The sequence below is a fragment of the Phocoena sinus genome, chromosome 8, assembly GCF_008692025.1.
Source record: "Phocoena sinus isolate mPhoSin1 chromosome 8, mPhoSin1.pri, whole genome shotgun sequence".
Classification (NCBI taxonomy): domain Eukaryota; kingdom Metazoa; phylum Chordata; class Mammalia; order Artiodactyla; family Phocoenidae; genus Phocoena; species Phocoena sinus.
The window spans coordinates 69,369,653-69,390,598 of record NC_045770.1 but is presented as its reverse complement, the minus strand read 5'-3'; the positions used below and the strand labels follow the sequence as shown (position 1 = coordinate 69,390,598).

At 41.5% G+C, this 20,946-nt stretch overlaps 1 protein-coding gene across 2 annotated transcripts in view; it reads right to left on the bottom strand.

The window, feature by feature from the left end:
- The window catches only part of INSC (INSC spindle orientation adaptor protein), a 137,786-nt gene that overhangs the window by 48,263 nt on the left and 68,577 nt on the right, over positions 1 to 20,946 (bottom strand). For both annotated transcript variants that reach the window (XM_032640501.1, XM_032640500.1), the window contains exons 5-6: positions 19,947 to 20,070; positions 327 to 440 (exon numbers count right to left, since the gene is read on the bottom strand). In XM_032640501.1, the coding sequence (XP_032496392.1) occupies positions 327 to 440; positions 19,947 to 20,070 (238 nt within the window). The remainder of the gene's footprint in view (positions 1 to 326; positions 441 to 19,946; positions 20,071 to 20,946) is intronic.

Sequence of the window (20,946 nt, the reverse complement as noted above, 5' to 3'; positions counted from 1 at the left end):
GGAAGGTACGTTTGGTTTGGGTTTGGTGGGATATGTGAAGATGAGGGAGAAGTGTTGATATTTATAACAGACACCTCGTGAAGAAAGATGATAGAGGCTCCAGGGGCACCATCTTCTTGTCTCAAGTGGGAAATGAAATCAGAGGAGTTAGCCACTATTAAAGATGGAGACACCAAGGCCCAGAGAGGGGAGGTAACTCTTCCAAGGTTACATAACAAGCAAATGCTAGAGCCAGGACAGGCTTCCTAAGCCAGCTGTCCCCACCAAACTAGCTTCCTCACACTCTCCCCAGGCCCATCACCTTGGCCCCCATCCATGAAGCTCACCTTCGCTATGATGCGGCACAAGGGAGCCCCCTCTTGGGTCAGGCTGAACAGGTTCCCTGTGGTGGATTCTGTGGTGTAGATGTTGTCCGAGGCATCGATTTTTCTCACCAGTGCCTAAGAAAAGAGAGCAAAGTCTGATGGTTACTCACTCATCTACCTTCTGCGCACATTCCATTTTTTTTTTTTTTTTTTTTTTTTTTTTTTTTAATAGATCTTTATTGGAGTACAATTGCTTCACAGTACTGTGTTAGTTTCTGTTGCACAACAAAGAGAATCAGCCGTATGCATACACATGTGCCCATGTCCCCTCCCTTTTGAGCCTCCCTCCCATCCTATCCCAACCCCTCTAGGTTATCTCAAAGCACAGAGCTGATCTCCCTGTGCTATGCTGCTGCTTCCCACCAGCCAACTATTTTACATTCAGTAGTGTACATATGTCAGTGCTACTCTCACTTCGCCCCAGCTTCGCCCTCCCACCCCATGTCAAGTCCATTCTCTATGTCTACCTCTTTATTCCTGCCTACCTGGTTTGAATCCTGATTAGAATGATCCAACTCTAAAACAATGCTTTGAAGACATTCAGAAAAGTTTGAATGTGAATTTTTTTTTTTTTTTTTTTTTGGGATGGGGTTGTTTGTTTTTTTGTTATTGAGCTGCATGAGCTGCTTGTAAATTTTGGAGATTAATCCTTTGTCAGTTGCTTCATTTGCAAATGTTTTCTCCCATTCTGAGGGTTGTCTTTTTTTTTTTTTTTTAAACATCTTTATTGGGGTATAATTGCTTTACAATGGTGTGTTAGTTTCTGCTTTATAACAAAGTGAATCAGCTATACATATACATATGTTCCCATATGTCTTCCCTCTTGCGTCTCCCTCCCTCCCGCTCTCCCCATCCCACCCTTCCAGGCTGTCACAAAGCACCGAGCTAATATCCCTGTGCCTTGCGGCTGCTTCCCCCCAGCTATCTACCTTACTACGTTTGTTAGTGTGTATATGTCCATAACTCTCTCTCGCCCTATCAAAACTCACCCCTCCCCCTCCCCATACCCTCAAGTCCGTTCTCCAGTAGGTCTGCGTCTTTATTCCTATCTTACCCCTAGGTTCTTCATGACACTTTTTTTCCCTTAAATTCCATATATATGTGTTAGCATATGGTATTTGTCTTTTTCTTTCTGACTTACTTCACTCTGTATGACAGACTCTAGGTCTATCCATCTCATTACAAATAGCTCAATTTCATTTCTTTTTAAGGCTGAGTAATATTCCATTGTGTATATGTGCCACATCTTCTTTATCCATTCATCCGATGATGGGCGCTTAGGTTGTTTCCATGTCCTGGCTATTGTAAATAGAGCTGCAATGAACATTTTGGTACATGACTCTTTTTGAATTTTGGTTTTCTCAGGGTATATGCCAAGTAGTGGGATTGCTGGGTCATATGGTAATTCTATCTGTAGTTTTTTAAGGAACCTCCATACTGTTCTCCACAGTGGCTGAACCAATTCACATTCCCACCAGCAGTGCAAGAGTGTCCCCTTTTCTCCACACCCTCTCCAGCATTTATTGTTTCTAGATTTTTTGATGATGGCCATTCTGACTGGTGTGAGATGATATCTCATTGTAGTTTTGATTTGCATTTCTCTAATGATTAATGATGTTGAGCATTCTTTCATGTGTTTGTTGGCATTCTGTATATCTTCTTTGGAGAAATGTCTATTTAGGTCTTCTGCCCATTTTTGGATTGGGTTGTTTGTTTTTTTGTTATTGAGCTGCATGAGCTGCTTGTAAATTTTGGAGATTAATCCTTTGTCAGTTGCTTCATTTGCAAATGTTTTCTCCCATTCTGAGGGTTGTCTTTTGGTCTTGGTTATGGTTTCCTTTGCTGTGCAAAAGCTTTGAAGTTTCATTAGGTCCCATTTGTTTATTTTTGTTTTTATTTCCATTACTCTAGGAGGTGGGTCAGAAAGGATCTTGCTGTGATTTATGTCATAGAGTGTTCTTCCTATGTTTTCTTCTAAGAGTTTGATAGTTTCTGGCCTTACATTTAGGTCTTTAATCCATTTTGAGCTTATTTTTGTGTATGGTGTTAGGGAGTGATCTAATCTCATACTTTTACATGTACCTGTCCAGTTTTCCCAGCACCATTTATTGAAGAGGCTGTCCTTTCTCCACTGTACATTCCTGCCTCCTTTATCAAAGATAAGGTGTCCATATGTGCGTGGGTTTATCTCTGGGCTTTCTATCCTGTTCCACTGATCTATCTTTCTGTTTTTGTGCCAGTACCATACTGTCTTGATTACTGTTGCTTTGTAATATAGTCTGAAGTCAGGGAGCCTTATTCCTCCAGCTCCTTTTTTCGTTCTCAAGATTGCTTTGGCTATTCGGGGTCTTTTGTGTTTCCATACAAATTGTGAAATTTTTTGTTCTAGTTCTGTGAAAAATGCCAGTGGTAGTTTGATAGGGATTGCATTGAATCTGTAGATTGCTTTGGGTAGTAGAGTCATTTTCACAATGTTGATTCTTCCCATCCAAGAACATGGTATATCTCTCCATCTATTTGTATCATCTTTAATTTCTTTCATCAGTGTCTTATAATTTTCTGCATACAGGTCTTTCGTATCCTTAGGTAGGTTTATTCCTAGATATTTTATTCTTTTTGTTGCAATGGTAAATGGGAGTGTTTTCTTGATTTCACTTTCAGATTTTTCATCATTAGTATATAGGAATGCCAGAGATTTCTGTGCATTAATTTTGTATCCTGCTACTTTACCAAATTCATTGATTAGCTCTAGTAGTTTTCTGGTAGCATCTTTAGGATTCTCTATGTATAGTATCATGTCATCTGCAAACAGTGACAGCTTTACTTCTTCTTTTCCGATTTGGATTCCTTTTATTTCCTTTTCTTCTCTGATTGCTGTGGCTAAAACTTCCAAAACTATGTTGAATAAGAGTGGTGAGAGTGGGCAACCTTGTCTTGTTCCTGATCTTAGTGGAAATGCTTTCAGTTTTTCACCATTGAGGATGATGTTTGCTGTGGGCTTGTCATATATGGCTTTTATTATGTTTAGGAAAGTTCCCTCTATGCCTACTTTCTGGAGGGTTTTTATCATAAATGGGTGTTAAATTTTGTCGAAAGCTTTCTCTGCATCTATTGAGATGATCATATGGTTTTTCTCCTTCAGTTTGTTAATATGGTTTATCACATTGATAGATTTGTGTATATTGAAGAATCCTTGCATTCCTGGAATAAACCCCACTTGATCATGGTGTATGATCCTTTTAATGTGCTGTTGGATTCTGTTTGCTAGTATTTTGTTGAGGATTTTTGCATCTATGTTCATCAGTGATATTGGCCTGTAGTTTTCTTTCTTTGTGACATCCTTGTCTGGTTTTGGTATCAAGGTGATGGTGGCTTCGTAGAAGGAATTTGGGAGTGTTCCTCCCTCTGCTATATTTTGGAAGAGTTTGAGAAGGATAGGTGTTAGCTCTTCTCTAAACGTTTGATAGAATTCACCTGTGAAGCCATCTGGTCCTGGGCTTTTGTTTGTTGGAAGGTTTTTAATCACAGTTTCAATTTCAGTGCTTGTGATTGGTCTGTTCATATTTTCTATTTCTTCCTGATTCAGTCTTGGCAGGTTGTGCATTTCTAAGAATTTGTCCATTTCTTCCAGATTGTCCATTTTATTGGCATAGAGTTGCTTGTAATAATCTCTCATGATTTTTTTTATTTCTGCAGTGTCAGTTGTTACTTCTCCTTTTTCATTTCTAATTCTATTGATTTGAGTCTTCTCCCTTTTTTTCTTGATGAGTCTGGCTAGTGGTTTATCTATTTTGTTTATCTTCTCAAAGAACCAGCTTTTAGTTTTATTGATCTTTGCTATTGTTTCCTTCATTTCTTTTTCATTTATTTCTGATCTGATTTTTATGATTTCTTTCCTTCTGCTAGCTTTGGGGTTTTTTTGTTCTTCTTTCTCTAATTGCTTGAGGTGCAAGGTTAGGTTGTTTATTCGAGATGTTTCCTGCTTCTTAAGGTGGGCTTGTATTGCTATAAACTTCCCCCTTAGAACTGCTTTTGCTGCATCCCATAGGTTTTGGGTCGTTGTGTCTCCATTGTCATTTGTTTCTAGGTATTTTTTAATTTCCTCTTTGATTTCTTCAGTGATCACTTCATTATTAAGTAGTGTATTGTTTAGCCTCCATGTGTTTGTATTTTTTAAAGATCTTTTCCTGTAATTGATATCTAGTCTCATGGCGCTGTGGTCGGAAAAGATACTTGATACAATTTCAGTTTTCTTAAATTTACCAAGGCTTGATTTGTGACCCAAGATATGATCTATCCTGGAGAATGTTCCATGAGCACTTGAGAAAAATGTGTATTCTGTTGTTTTTGGATGGAGTGTCCTATAAATATCAATTAAGTCCATCTTGTTTAATGTATCATTTAAAGCTTGTGTTTCCCTATTTATTTTCATTTTGGATGATCTGTCCATGGGTGAAAGTGGGGTGTTAAAGTCCCCTACTATGAATGTGTTACTGTTGATCTCCCCTTTTATGGTTGTTAGTATTTGCCTTATGTATTGAGGTGCTCCTATGTTGGGTGCATAAATATTTACAATTGTTATATCTTCTTCTTGGATCGATCCCTTGATCATTATGTAGTGTCCTTCTTTGTCCCTTTTAATAGTCCTCATTTTAAAGTCTATTTTGTCTGATATGAGAATTGCTACTCCAGCTTTCTTTTGGTTTCCATTTGCATGGAATATCTTTTTCCATCCCCTTACTTTCAGTCTGTATGTGTCTCTAGTTCTGAAGTGGGTCTCTTGTAGACAGCATATATAAGGGTCTTGTTTTTGTATCCATTCAGCCAATCTGTGTCTTTTGGTGGGAGCATTTAGTCCATTTACATTTAAGGTAATTATCGATATGTATGTTCCTATTTCCATTTTATATATTGTTTTGGGTTCGCTACTATAGGTCATTTCCTTCTCTTGTGTTTCGTGTCTAGAGAAGTTCCTTTAGCATTTGTTGTAAAGCTGGTTTGGTGGTGCTGAACTCTCTCAGCTTTTGCTTGTCTGTAAAGGTTTTAATTTCTCCATCAAATGTGAATGAGATCCTTGCTGGGTAGAGTAGTCTTGGTTGCAGGCTATTCTCCTTCATCACTTTCAGTATGTCCTGCCACTCCCTTCTGGCTTGTAGGGTTTCTGCTGAGAGATCAGCTGTTAACCTTATGGGGATTCCCTTGTGTGTTATTTGTTGTTTTTCCCTTGCTGCTTTTAATATGCTTTCTTTGTATTTAATTTTTGACAGTTTGATTAATATGTGTCTTGGCGTGTTTCTCCTTGTATTTATCCTGTATGGGACCCTCTGTGCTTCCTGGACTTGATTAACTATTTCCTTTCCCATATTAGGGAAGTTTTCAACTATAATCTCTTCAAATATTTTCTCAGTCCCTTTCTTTCTTTCTTCTTCTTCTGGAACCCCTATAATTCGAATGTTGGTGCGTTTCATGTTGTCCCAGAGGTCTCTGAGACTGTCCTCAGTTCTTTTCATTCTTTTTTCTTTATTCTGCTCTGCAGTAGTTATTTCCACTACTTTATCTTCCAGGTCACTTATCCGTTCTTCTGCCTCAGTTATTCTGCTATTGATCCTATCTAGACTGGTTTTAATTTCATTTATTGCATTGTTCATCGTTGCTTGTTTCATCTTTAGTTCTTCTAGGTCCTTGTTAACTGTTTCTTGCATTTTGTCCATTCTACTTCCAAGATTTCGGATCATCCTTACTATCATTATTCTGAATTCTTTTTCAGGTAGACTGCCTATTTCCTCTTCATTTGTTAGGTCTGGTGGGTTTTTATCTTGCTCCTTCATCTGCTGTGTGTTTTTCTGTCTTCTCATTTTGCTTATCTTATTGTGTTTGGGGTCTCCTTTTTGCAGGCTGCACTTTCGTAGTTCCCGTTGTTTTTGATGTCTGTCTCCAGTGGCTAAGGTTGTTTCAGTGGGTTGTGTAGGCTTCCTGGTGGAGGGGACTAGTGCCTGTGTTGTGCTGGATGAGGCTGGATCTTGTCTCTCTAGTGGGCAGGTTCACGTCTGGTGGTGTGTTTTGGGGTGTCTGTGGCCTTATTATTATTTTAGGCAGCCTCTCTGCTAATGGGTGGGGTTGTGTTCCTGTTTTGCTAGTTGTTTGGCATAGGTTGTCCAGCACTGTGGCTTGCTGGTCGTTGAGTGAAGCTGGGTGCTGGTGTTAAGATGGAGGTCTCTGGGATATTTCCACCGTTTAATATTATGTGGAGCTGGGAGGTCTCTTGTTGACCAGTGTCCTGAAGTTGGCTCTCCTACCTCAGAGGCAGAGCCCTGACTCCTGGCTGGAGCACCAAGAGCCTTTCATCCACACAGCTCTCTGAAGCAAGGTCCTGACACAGCACCCCACCCAGAGAAGCAGACAGAGTCACCTTCCTTAATGGAATACCCAAGAGTGCCCTGAAATCTGTAATCCTGCCCCATCTCCACTACCCCATGGTGGGGGTGATGAGGTTCTAACTTAGGGCAAGACATGAGTCAGGATGAGGTCTGGGCTACATTTCAGAAATATGGGATAATTTCATACCCCTGGGGCATGGACAACCAATGCGCCCCACTCTAGTCAATCAGAAATTCAACTCTCATCACTGATGGGCTCAGCAAGCACCTTTTTGCTATTCTACTGGCTCCTGATGAGAACAGAAACCATCGGTGAAATAAACAAACCATCAAGTTGAAAACCCAGTGAGTTGCTACAGATATGACCAAAGAATTTGCTCATTTTGGATGGTCGTTAGCTAATGGCAAAGTCCAGCTGGGTGAGGGGTTCAGGAGATGAGTCGAGAGAAACATTCTACTCTGTAGTAGCTTCCTGTTCAGAGGACATTTGCCTTAGGTGGACAGCCAGGCCAACACAGCAACCTGGAATCCTGTCAAAGACTGGGTAGCTCAGTGAGGAATGCCACTAACTACAGCTGAAGGCTCTCAGGCTGGTGGTAAGAGGGCCAGGAATGGCCAAGCACAGCACCCCGGGAGGCTCAGGAAGAAGAGCAAGTGGAAAATTCATCAACAAATGGGATATGAAGATCATCCCTAGAAGAGTTTAGCTGATTGCACGGAACTTGAAACCACTTCATAATCAGCCATTTGTTTTGAAGGTTGTGATTCATCAATTATAGATGGCTCCTACCTGCTAATTAATGTTCATTGCTTGAGTTTCTCCTGGGAGGTTGTGGAGATGGAGACTGGGGAGACTTGCCTTTGGGGGCCTCGTGCGAGACAGTAGGACCTCTGGGAAGCCACTTGTGCAATTTCAGTTGCCGTGTTTATTTTAAAATATGAAAATGGATTTGTTTCAGATTCATACTGGTGTTATGGAAAAGACACAAGGAAACTAGGAGATCTCAGTTCCAGTGCCAGCCTGCCTTTTTTAGCACACTATATTGATGAGCAAGTATGTATATGGTTAAAAGTATGGACTCCAGAGCTAAACTGCCTGGGTTCAAATTCTGGCTCTGCCACTTCTAAGCTCCCTAGAGCAAGTAACTCAGCGCTTCTGCACCTTAGTTTCCTCATCTGTAAGACGGCAGAAATAACAGTGTCTATCTCTTATGGTTGTTGTACCCATCTTTTAAAGTTGCTAATATGTATAAAGAACTTCTAAAGGTATCTGGCACATGGAAGCAAAATAAAATTCTTAACAGTTTTTATCTTGAGATCTTGGGCAATTGAGATAAACTCCCTAGGCCTCAGTTTCCCCATTTGTAAAATGATTTAAATTAAAGGGGTTTGAGTCTCCAGGTAAATAGCTCTTCCATTTTTCTTTTTCATTCAAACTCAGAATTCTTCACACATAGCAATATGCCAATCTTCTACATATAGCAGTCTAAGATTGTGTGTAATTAATCAAACTACATTAAATATAAAAATTATTTCCTAAGATTGGATAGATGCCGCTTGTAAGATATTTAACAAAAGGTAAAATTAATAACCAAGATTTGTCACTGCAAATCTGTATAATGAATGTACTTAGAATCATTCCCTATCTTTGCTGTAAGCAGTTATATAAGTGATATCAGTGCTAACATGAAAATGCAGATTTCATATCCTGGGGTCCTGTACCTAAATGATAATTACCTAATGTTCCTGATTAGTGTTTGTACTTGAAGCAAATTAGCATTATGTTAAACTATTCAAACCCACTGTCTTTTGCAATCATTTTCTGCTATTAGACCATTTATGTCTGAGGATAATTTCTTGTTAACGTCTATACTCACATATACCATAATTACACTTCAGATTTGTCTCAGTGAGTCAGCTCTCTGACAATGAAAAGTTGTAAACATCCTTTTCACAAGGATAAATTTGGAAAGAGAAGAGATCAAAGGCTCCACGGAAATCATCAAGGCTCTAAGTATCACAATGCGTCAGAGCTGGAAGGCGTCAGAGCTAGAAGGGCTCTCAAAAGTTTGTTCAAGATTTCCTTCCGAGTTGAGAAAACAGACACAGAAATCTGCCCAAGGTTACACATATGGTACGTGGTGGAGTTAGACCTTAACCCCTGTGAATCTGACTCCCTATTTACCAAAGTCAGTGAATCCATGTCCCTCAGTGCCGGCAGGACCTCCCAGGGGCTAGTGGAGATGGAAGTCTCAAAACAAGGAGGAAATCCAGCCTCATGAGCAGCTCTCACCAAACTGGAGCACAGTTCGCCACCCGGGCTTCCATTAGCATCTACTATGTTCTGCCCTGTGGCAGCCAGAGCTTCTGCTGCAGGGGACAGAGCTGACCTAGAAAGCCCCACCTAGATCCACCACCATGTTCCTACGGAGGCCATACTTCCCCTGAGCTACTCCCAGCTGTGACTTAGCACAGCAGGGGCACTGCTGTGAGTCCATGACTGCAGGCAGGGGCCTCCTCTCACAGGTGACTTTGGCTTGAAAATTCCATCTCTTCCTACTCAAGTCTTCCTCCCCCTTTTCTCTCTCAGTTATCAGCCCTGCAACATGGTTTTCCACTGCCTTCTCCTGCTTCCTTCCCTCTATCCTTCATAGATGTTTCTTATCAAATCCTATCTTGGTATTAGTTTCAAATGAACACAGTCTCTAAAATCAAGTTTTTTCAGGTAATCGAGGAGGAATTGGTGAATTTTCAAAAATATGCTTCACCCTCTATCATGAGAAGACTGGTGAAAGAATGGAAACAAAATGAAGGAAGATAGACCGATTAAACTGAATGACAGAATTTTTTTATGACAGACCAGGCAGATACGAAACAAAAAAATATAGGATCTTGAAGAAGAGGAGAAAGGGATTTAAAAAGAAAAGGGGGGTGGGGTGGTGGTTAAGGAGATGCACACAATCTAACTACTCTAAATAAAGAATTTGAAAAGGGGGATATATTTTTGTTTCTCCATCAGAAAGAGTGACTGCAGCCCAGTGAAATTTATCAGCAGGGGTAAACTCTCAAACATCAGCCTGGAATAAGTTCCTCAGAAGGAGGCAAGAAAATACTGTGAAGCCTCTTTCTAAAGCTTCAGATAGAGACTCCATAGTTAGATATAGTTAGGGCAGCCCAGCCATGCAAAGGGATTACATATACATGGGTTGATTAAAGATGGCCACAGATTCTTCGCTACTCCTCCCACAGAGTGGTGGGTTCTAATTCCCCCCCTTTTGAATCTGGGCTGGCCTCAGTGACTTCCTTGATGAACAGAAGCCAGCACTCGGTAGAAGTAACGTTTCAGGACTTCCAAGGCTAGGTCATAAGAAACCTTGAAGCTGCCACTCAGGCTTCTTGGAACATTCTTTTCAGAGTCCTAAGCTACCAGATAAGAAGTTTGATAACTCTGAGACTGTCATGCTGGAGATGCCGTGTGCCGTGTGTAGGACCCCTGATCAATTACTCTCAACTGAGACCAGCTTTCCAGCCATCCCGTCCAAAGCACCGTACATGTGATGAAGCTTTCTAAGACTCTCTAAACCATCTGCCAGATGAATACCTCCAAGTGACCTCTGCTGATACCATAGGGAGCAGAAGAATTACTCAGCCAAGCCCTACTGAAATTCTCTACCCTTAACATTGTGAGATATAATATTAAAAATTGTTGTTAGAGTTGTCTGTTGTGTTAATAGAGTTCTAGATACAGGACAAAATTATAGAGATCAGCATGAAATAGTCAAAGGATTACTAGATAAATTTCAAGTGAAAAGGTTTTAACATAAGGATATAGTATCGCCTGTGTCCCAGGAGAACGTTTTGGAGAAATGCATGAATTAGGACTTGGAGAAAGGCTCAGAAAGACTAGACATAATAAAGAGGAGACAGACAAAATAATAACTGAATCCAGGCTTGGATTAGCTACTGGTCTGATGGGAAAATATCTCCTGGGTGGGAATATCCAATTTAGAGCGGCAAAAATGGATAAGGTCACTTAGAACTAAAGGTTTAGGGCAGATCCAGACCTTAACTGATTTTATTTCTCCCAATAAGGGAAATCCTAAAATCTAAAAGATTACTTTTGGAAAACAAAAGAATGTGTCAGAAAGGAAAGAGGAGTCAAAGTGCGAATGCTGCTCAGATGAGTAAATAGTGCTCATTCTGTGAGTTAGATAAGAAAAGAGACCCACATGAGAAGCAGGGCAAAAGGTGAGAAACTCAGCTGAGTCTCCCTGAAGGGAGTGGGAGATTAACAGGGAGAGAGAAAACTGCAGACATAATTCATTACTGGAAAAAAAAAAAAAAGATATAGCAGAAAAATGTTATTCAAGACTGAAATAGTCAAAAGGTATGGGAAGAGGGTGTTCTGAGAAGCACGTGGCAGAGGGACGGGTTCTCAGTAGGTGCATAAGGCAACAGACTTCAGGAGCATAACAAGAAAACCCTGGGGCTTCCCTGATGGCGCAGTGGTTGAGAGTCCACCTGCCGATGCAGGGGACACGGGTTCGTGCCCCGGTCCGCGAAGATCCCACATGCCGCGGAGCGGCTGGGCCCGTGAGCCATGGCCGCTGGGCCTGCGCGTCCGGAGCCCGTGCTCCGCAACGCGAGAGGTCACAGCAGTGAGAGGCCCGTGTACCGCAAAAAAAAAAAAAAAAAAAAGAAAACCCTTCCTAGAAGACAGGGTCTTAAGGCCTAAGCAATCCTCAGCGAGAGGCAGAGACAGCAGCCATATTATAGAACTAGAGTGCCTGTGTATCCTATGTCAATTTTTTTCTCATTTAACCCTAAAAGAATTTTTTAAAATATATGACCCCTTTCACATTTTTAATTTGACAGGTAAAATTTTGCATCATAAGTTTAAAGAACAAAGTTGGAAAGGATGTAATTTCCAGCAGACTATAAATATTGACTAAAATAAAATGATTACATCACTCTTTTAGATGTATCCCATGAAATCTAAATGCCAAAACAACTTGATACCATCATCATCCATTCAAAATTACATGAACAATCTCTTTAACATTTGAACATTTTGCATCTTTTCTTTTCATCTTTAAACTTACATTCCCATCCCCATTCTCCCTCAGAATTTTATCTTAATGTAATACATTTAAGTTTCAAAGTATATTACTGATCACACTTAATCATGCTTATCATTGAAATTTTCTTTTAATTCCTGTGACTATAAGGCTCTAAGTGTTTAAAAATAATCTCTCCTTGCTTGAATTAGTATTACAATTATCATCAGTACAATTGGTCAATACAACATAGATGATAAATTTTGATAAATAATTATAAATCATAAAAATTAAAATTTTATCATAAATATATCTCCTAATGAGATGAATGAGGCTTTGTAGGTTTTCTAATTCATTTATCCATGATTGAATATTGGCTTAATGCTATATTTTTAGATGTAAATCCTGAAAAATCTTGTTCCCATAAATCCCGTGAAGAGAGGAATGGGAAGAGTATGTATAGCCAAGTTGCTCACCCTTTGAGCACATTCTGAGCTATGTAATCATATAGTGATTTATCATCAAACACTATTTTTAATGATCATCCAGCTGATAACACCTATAAATTGGTAGAAGCAAAGAACTGGAAACCATTTGACTTGCAAAACATTTGTCACCCAATCATTAGAGTCATTCATTCACTTGTCTCAATTTCTGGGAAGAATTCCAGAAGTACTTTACCAAGACATATTAAGTAACTCTTAATTATACCCACTACTCTTTCACTTAGAGCACCTTGGATTATCCAAATTATTCAGAAAGGATTAAGAAAATCAAAATATTATTAATTTCATTAACAATACAATTTTAATAAAATATTTTTGTGTGTTTCAAATAAAAAACTTGAAGCTACAGCTTTTGCTTATTTAATTTATGGAAAATACCCACCCTATAACCTAATTGGCAAAGACTTCTTTAAGCCAAGCCAATCAGCCAATCAACTTAGCTTTTTCTCAATATAGACCTGACTTCATTTTTAATTTAAAAAATTTTAATATGTATTCCAAGAATTGCTAAAAAATGCTGACAAATAATTTTGGAAATCATTCTGTAAGGAGAAATGCTAAAAACTGTCAATATTAAAATAATATAGACTTAAAATAAAATTTGATTTACTTGTGTATATTCTAAAGCCAAGATAAAACAATTTATTAAACTTTTCATAAGGCAAAGTAATATATAGCTAACATTGTAAAGTAATTATAAATCTGGAAATATGATAAAAGTCACTGCATTCCTTCAGTAAATAGATGTGTATATGTATTGAACTTTGGTGTTTATTTCAGGAAATAATTAAATAAGGTCTGAGAATAAAAATATCTGAAATCATTCGACGGTTTTTTGTAGCTCTTTTTTTTTTGAGGTATTTTTTTTTTGATGTGGACCATTTTTTTTAATTAATTAGTTTATTTATTTATTTATGTTTGGCTGCGTTGGGTCTTCGTTGCTGTGCGCAGGCTTTCTCTAGCTGCGGCGAGTGGGGGCTACTCTTCACTGCGGTGCGCGGGCTTCTCATTGCAGTGGCTTCTCTTATTTGGAACACAGGCTCTAGGCATGCAGGCTTCAGTAGTTGTGGCACACAGGCTCAGTAGTTGTGGCGCATGGGCTTAGTTGCTCCACGGCATGTGGGATCTTCCCGGACCAGTGATCGAACCCATGTCCCCTACATTGACAGGTGGATTCTTAACCACTGCGCCACCAGGGAAGTCCTTTTGCAGCTCTTATGATCGAACTTCTCTACGTATTTAAAGGAGAAAAGTATTTATACTTAAATCTAATTAGTCCAGCTGCCAGCAATTAACTATATCTTTTGCTAACAGAAAGTAGAAATTAGTGTAAATATTTCATAAAATGTTTTGACAAAATAGTCTTTAACTGCTGCCTTAAATAATGTGCATCAAATCTGAAAAGAAAAATCATGCAAAACTTGTATCTGTGAATTTTACCCAGTATATCTTGAAAAATGTGGTCTTTCTCAAAAATATTCGTTACATTTAAAAGAATCATTATCATTAACCTTTAGACATCACTTAGAGTTGAGCATAAGATACAGCTGAAAGGAATTGCTTGCGTTTAAAAAGTGCCCCCCAGGGCTTCCCTGGTGGCGCAGTGGTTGAGAGTCCGCCTGCCGATGCAGGGAACATGGGTTCGTGCCCCGGTCCGGGAAGATCCCACATGCCGCGGAGCGGCTGGGCCCGTGAGCCATGGCCGCTGAGCCTGCGCGTTCGGAGCCTGTGCTCCGCAGCGGGAGAGGCCACAACAGTGAGAGGCCCGCGTACCGCAAAAAAAAAAAAAAAAGTGCTCCCCAAAAGCCATTTTGAGTGTTTGATTTGTCCTACCTGTGCTCTCTTTGCTTTGTCTAAGGAGAATGTCCCTCAAGAGGTATGCACAATTTGAGAATAAATGGAAATAGAAGGGATAAGATAAATTGGAAACTTTCACAACCAACCCTCCAATACACACATACACACACACACACAAACACACACACACTACCATTCTACCACATTTCTAGATTCAGAAAATCTGCACACTGGACAAAATACACAACTTCTAATGCTTTTCTCAACAGAAATATTAAAAACATGGAAATACATGGAGGCCTAAAGGTTTATGGTTCATGAATGTAGGCTTCTTTTTTGTTTTATCTCCCCATTTGCACTCCAAGGTTTTTGCAAAAAGGGGCAATGCACTATGAGATTTGGGATGGGTGAGGAATATGCCTTTCTTTTGGAAAAGAATAGAAGGGCTAGTAAAAACTGTGTATTATTAGGAGGATTGTTTCTAGGAAAGAAAACAAATGAAAACTGAAGATCTGGAAATTGATTTCCTTAAAAGTATACGTGCTTGCATTTCTCCTAGGAAATCTTTGGGAACCCAGAGAATGCAATGCATCTGAAGCAGTAGACCACTGGCCCGAGTCACTTCAAGCTGCCGAAATCAGTGTAGCCTGGGGTGGCAGAAATGCAAAGTTTGGAGGGACTCTTGAAATTAAGAAATGTTGAAAACGCTGGATGGCAAAGAGTGCAAATCAAACAAGTCCTTGTGAAGGAATTACAAATGCCTGACTTTGCAGGAAGAAGATAAACGTATCACGTGCCCTTCTATGAAAAAGGAGACATTTTTCTCCCATATATGGTAACCATCGTACCACAATGAACCTGTGGTGGATGCTTTCCCCCCGTGAATGTATGTTCAGAAATCCTTGTGGACCGTGGACAACTGAAATAAACTGACATCCTGTTGCAGATGCAACCAAGACAGTATCTGTCACCCACCCTCTTTCTCTCAGTTGCAGATGAGTATCTGTTAAGGTCTTCAGCAACCCTAAAGACAGAGTCTTAGGAAGACATGTTGACTGGAATTCCTGCCCTAAGGATTGAAGATTGGCCTGTTTTAACTCTCTGTGAGTGTAGCAGTAGTGCTGTGATAATATTGTGTATCCAAGGTACTAACTCTTTGGACCCTTTCAAGTATCGTGGGGAAAGACCAGTACAAATTGAAAAGCCCTGAAAAAATCCCTCCCATTGCTGGAGAGACAGCCTGGGCTGTAGCTGCCCAAAGAAACATGACTCCACCACACACACACACTGGGATGAGACCCTCCTGGCTAAGAGGAGAATAAGAAAATTAAAGAGAATTCTATTAACCTAAGAATTGAGGGCTTTGAATTATTCCTAAGAGTAGAAGGATTCAGATTTGGCTGTTTTTTTTTCTTTCTTTCTTTCTTTCACTTTATTTTCTCCCAGGGAACTTTAAAATGAGATAGAAGACCATTTAAAATTTTTGAACATCTTTATATGTCTCATCCTGACAAGTATGTTTGGATTATCTTTATCTTACTGTTTAATCCCATTGCAGCCTCTGATTACCTATACTGGACAACATAGCTGAGCAAAATCTGAGAATGAGAAAAAGAACAGGAAAGCAAATTTTGAGCTTTAGTTACAAAATCTCCTTAGAGTCAATTTAATGAATGTAATATTTTAAGTCATTTCCAAGCCTTCTGGGAGCAAAGTCTAATTAGCCCACTGGGATTCCAGAAGGATCCACAAAGGAGTAGAGTTTGTTATTTGGGGGGATGGCTTCCTGAAGGTGTGAAAAGTCTGCCTCACAGGCAGGTGACCTCCTCCTCCAAAGGGTCCAGCCACACTCCTGCCTGACCACAGACAGATAGTTGGGGCCAATAAGATAATAGGACAAGAACTGTGAACACTGAGGGGTAATACTTGGTCCCCACTCCTTCTGTTCCACCAGGGAGAGATTTCAGCCACACCACCTCTGCTGGCCTCAGTCCCCACCCTTCCATGTCACCTTGCCGAGAGGGCAAGGATGAGTTAGTGAGTTTGGAAGAAGGAACTGAGTATGTTTAGCTTAGCGGCTGCCTCTTTCCTCTTAGGATGTGTCCCTCTGGTCTGACCTCTGTCACCGGATAGGTGCTTGTGCCTCAGGTGAGGCCTGAGGTTGACCAGCTCTGTCTGGGACAGGAAGGGGAAGTTTAGGGGTGAGATGAAGTTTTAACAAGTTCACTTCAGCCACACAGCCAGAGATACAGTCCCTAAACAGTTTTATTAGAATAAAGGTGATATTTTAAATGAAAGTAAACATTGATTGATGGAATGAAAGGATGAATGCATATACAGTCTATCCACATGAAGCGGAATCGAGGATTCAGAGGTACAGGTGAGAGTTGATTTATTCAATAGAGAGTCCCCTAGAAGTCGTCTTCAAGTAAATCATCTTTTCTAAATCAAGCTTTTTCCTCTTACCCCCCACATGGCTAATCCTTTAATCCGAGAAAGTTTAATCCTTAATGTTCATGAATTTCCCATTGGTGGCTCCTAACAGTTAAGCCTTAAATTTCCAAGCCCACCAAGTAGTTAAATTATCTCAATAAATAATTAGTAATTAGGTGATTAGGAGGCTCTTTTTAGCAAAGCTTGTTGTCAGCTTCTCTTAAGGTAGCTCAGGTCTGTAGTGAATAAAGCCACTGATGCAATCAGAAAAGTGCCAATTACTCCTGTGTTGTCTTATTTACTGCTAACAACAACCCAAGGTAGAGGTGAGGAAACTGAGGAAATTAAGTAACTTGCCCAAGTTTGTAGATGCTGTAAGTAGCACGTTCAGGGTTTGAACCCTGATATGCCTCCAAATGCCATGCTCAATCCACTACCCCACAAGGCTCACATTCATAGAATTACACACTATCAAGATTGGGAGAAACTTTGCAAGTCACTCAGTCCAACCTCCATCTACTGCCGATATCCTCCCAGGCATGACTTTCCCACCTCAGTGATGGGAAGTTCCTAAGGCAGCCCCTTCTACTGCGGGGCAGTCCTATTGCTTTGCCAACCCCTTTTTCCATGGAATGTCCTATAGATTCACTTCACTGGCCCAAGGTCCTTCTTCCCTTTGGAGGTAGCAGAGTTTCCATTCTTAAACATCCCTGCTCCTCCAGCTATTCCCCACATACCTTAATCTTCGGCCCTTCCCCGTCCTCCTAGGAAGCTCCTCTGAGCACAATCACTGTCTCAATAACACATCTGGGGTCTGGAGCTGGACATAACATTCCAGGATGGAGCAGACCAGTGCAGAGTAGTGCTATATTATCACTGCCCTTCTTGTAAGCACCATTCCACCATGCGTTGTGTTTTTGTGGTGGGCATGGAGGGGGGATGGAAAGAGTACTGTTCCTCTGCTCAAAAACCTACATGGCTCCCTAGTGCAAAAAAGGCATTTCCCAAATTGCATTTCCTGAAACACCAGCATCCCAGAATAAATGAATGGGTGTTTTAAGAATAAAAAATATCTGTGACTAGGTAAGTTTGGAACACACTGCTTAACATTCATTCATTAATAAATCTTTATTAGATGCCCGCCGTATGCCAGGTACTGTTCTAGTCACTAGATATATATTCATGGAGAAAAGAAAGCAAAATCCCTGTTTATGGAAACTATAGGTTAGACAAGAAATACTATGAATGTGTGAGGACCTTTTAGAAGACTTGCAACACACAATAACCCATCATAAGAGAAATGCTGATGCAAAAAAATAAGCTTAATTTCATTTATGTCAAGATACCACAAGTGTAGGATCCTTGTATAATTACTAATATACTGGGGAACAGGATTTGAGTTACCTGTTTAGGGAACACATGCTCACAACACTGAACAGATTACCCTGCCTTCAGCCAGTGTATCTCTTTATGCCACCACTGTTTTGTATGGAAACTTTCTAATGTAAAAGGATGCTAAAGGTCAGCCAAGAAATATTAAGAGCACAGCAAGCTCAGCCCAAAGGAGGGCTTAGAGGACACCACTGGGCATGTGGGAGGGAAGGGGGGTTGTCAAGAAACTAACAAATATGCAGAGGAATGGAGGACAGACACTGCTTCCCCCACCAGGGGAGGGAGACCAATGGGGGACTCAATCCTAAGAGAAAAGCAGCTGATCCAACAGCTCCCAAGCTGAGCATCAATGAGGCAGGTGGCCAGACTGGAAATGGGGCAGGATTTAGCCAGGGAAGTAGAAGCACCGGGTCAGGAATTCCACACCAAACAAGGTCAGGATGAGGAAAAAGCAGAATGGACACAGTGCCCCAGGAAATCAGATACATAGTCCACAAAGCCCAAGTAGGCTCCTGACAGCCCAAGGAGCTTTTCCCAGGAATCGGCGACCTGGAGCATCAAAAAGACAAGCTACCCTTTGCCCCTGGTAGAAAGAGCTAAGGACTACTTCCAACCCCAGCTGGCTTCCATTTATAATCCAACAGAACTCTTTTAAGCCCTTTTAAGTGAACCTGGTGCTGCCAGGCAAGAGGGCACCAAAATGGCATAAAAAGCATCAGCGGGCACCTGAGCTCCTGCTCAACAACTCCTCCAGGCTCCTCTCCTCCCCACCGCTAACTTCAATACCCTCGCTCACCACTCCTTCAATTTCTTCACCCACTTCGGCCCCATGTTCCACTGGGTCCCTCTAGACTTCCATTTGGGACACTGGCCTTAGCTTGAACCACCACCTGCCGGTACGCGTGACTGTCGACATTTGCTCTTCGTGCCAGCTCCAGGGCCCCAGCCCTGGCCCTTCCCTTCCCTTGTCCCAGACTCTCGGGGCAGGAAGAGTGAACTCCGCAGACCCTTCTGGGTTGGGAGGGTGAGGCTGCACAGGGCCAGCTACCCTGACCAGCAAGTGAACCAGGTCAGAAGGGCCTGTGCTGTGTACAAGACGAGCCAGACACATTGGGAAGAGAGAAAGGAAACTCTGCGATAGGTAGAAAGGCCAAGTTTGGAGAGAGGCCGATATGGGAAGGGATTTGTTATTTGTGGAAAGCTCTTATTTGGTGGTGGGAAAAGAATGGCAAATATGTAACACAATGTTTCTGTAACTATAAATAACATGCAAATACCTTTCCTAATGCAAATCATATGGAATCAGCTTTTCTGGGAGGCTTTTAAAAATAGGAAAAGGCAAGAGAAGGAAATAATATGTATTTAATCCATACTATGTGCTAAGCACTTTTCATACGTTGTTTGCTTAGTCCTCTCCTCTTCTGGGGAAGGTCTTCACTTTATATATGGGGAAAATGAGGCTATGGATTAAGGAATTTGACCAAGGTCCCATGATAAACCACAATTGGAAAGTAGATCTATCAGGTTCCAAAGCCCTCGTTCTTTCTGAAATCAAGTACCACCTTCCCTAGAGGCAGGGGCTAGACTAGCTGACCTTTCTAGATTCTTCTGTATTGCCAGGATATCCAGAATTGACTTGTTCCCAGCAGGTGCCCTAAGTCTTTCAGGAATATAAGGATCTATCGTGTGCACTGTGAACAATAACTCAACAGAGAAGATTTAAGGTGGTGGTAGCAACACTGAAAGTGCAACTGGGAGACGCTGGGCTCTGCCACTGCCTTGCTGTGTGACCTTAGGTCAGTATCTGCCCTCTCTGGGCTCTAGTTTTCGCATCTTGAAAATGCAGAATTGGGCTAGATGGTCAGGAAGGCTCCGTTCAGCTCTGACAGTCCTGTCTCTCAGGTGTTGGAGTTCACTTTGGTGGTCTGAGGAGGATGTCCCCCAAGAAAGCCCACTTTAGAGCTTCCCCGAGCCAGGCCCAGTCCCTCTGCCCACCTCCACTGCCCAGCCCACACTGACCTGCACCTCCCGGGTCAGGGCCAGCTCCAGCAGCTGGCCAAAGTGCTGGCCCAGCGTGCTCAGGGTCTCACTCACACAGGCCTTCATCGACTTCAGGATGTGCTCGTTCTCCACCTGCAGGCACCTGGAGAAAGAAACCCTGGGTGGGCCACTGTAAGGGGCAGGCACTCAGCCCAGAGCCATTTTAGGGGACAGATCCGGGCCTGCAACAGGCCTGTTGGCGATGCAAGTGGCCTGGGAAGATGACATCAGCTCCTGGGGAGTCAGAGATGGAATATTCCAAGGCTGGCTTGTCCCCTGGCTTCCTAGTGTTCAAAGAAGTGCTGGCCTGAAATAGGAGCTAACAGTCCATGTTGCCAGGAAGAAAGGCCATCAGAGAGCAGTCAAATCCATATCTCTGGGCTTCTCCCTGGGAGAATCTGCCATCATTGCGGCCAGGGTCTAGGGATGGTGGATGGGAGTCATAGAGGAGGGTTGCTGGTGTGCCAGGTATGCCTTGCTCACTCTAAAGGTATATGGCAATGCCTGTGACCCTTTAAGAAGTAGCTGCCTAAAGCGTGCAGACAGGAGCCTTTGAGGATTTTCCACTCACACAGGAGGATCAAGATCAAATCCACCCCTATGACCTGAGAATGTTTCACAACGGAAGGCCAAAGACCCCATGGCAGTCCTAGGAATGTCAAGTTCCAGGTTTTTCTTCTAGGGCCTGGGGGCTGGAAGGGGTGAGGGAGGGTGTCAACACACACCCAGGTGTGCATACAGACAAGGTTGAGTGTGTGTACGTTTCTGAGTGTAGACGCATGCGTGTTTATGTATGTGAGATACGAAGAGATTGTGAGTGTATTTCTGTGATTGTGTGAGTGTATGTTTATATATCTGTGCATGTCTGTGAAATCCTTGTCAATGTGTATGTGAGTGTAAAGGTGTGTCTGCTTTCACCTTGTCTTGACTTTGGAGATCAAGGGGCTTCCCAAAGCTGGGGTAAACTTTTTCCTTGTTA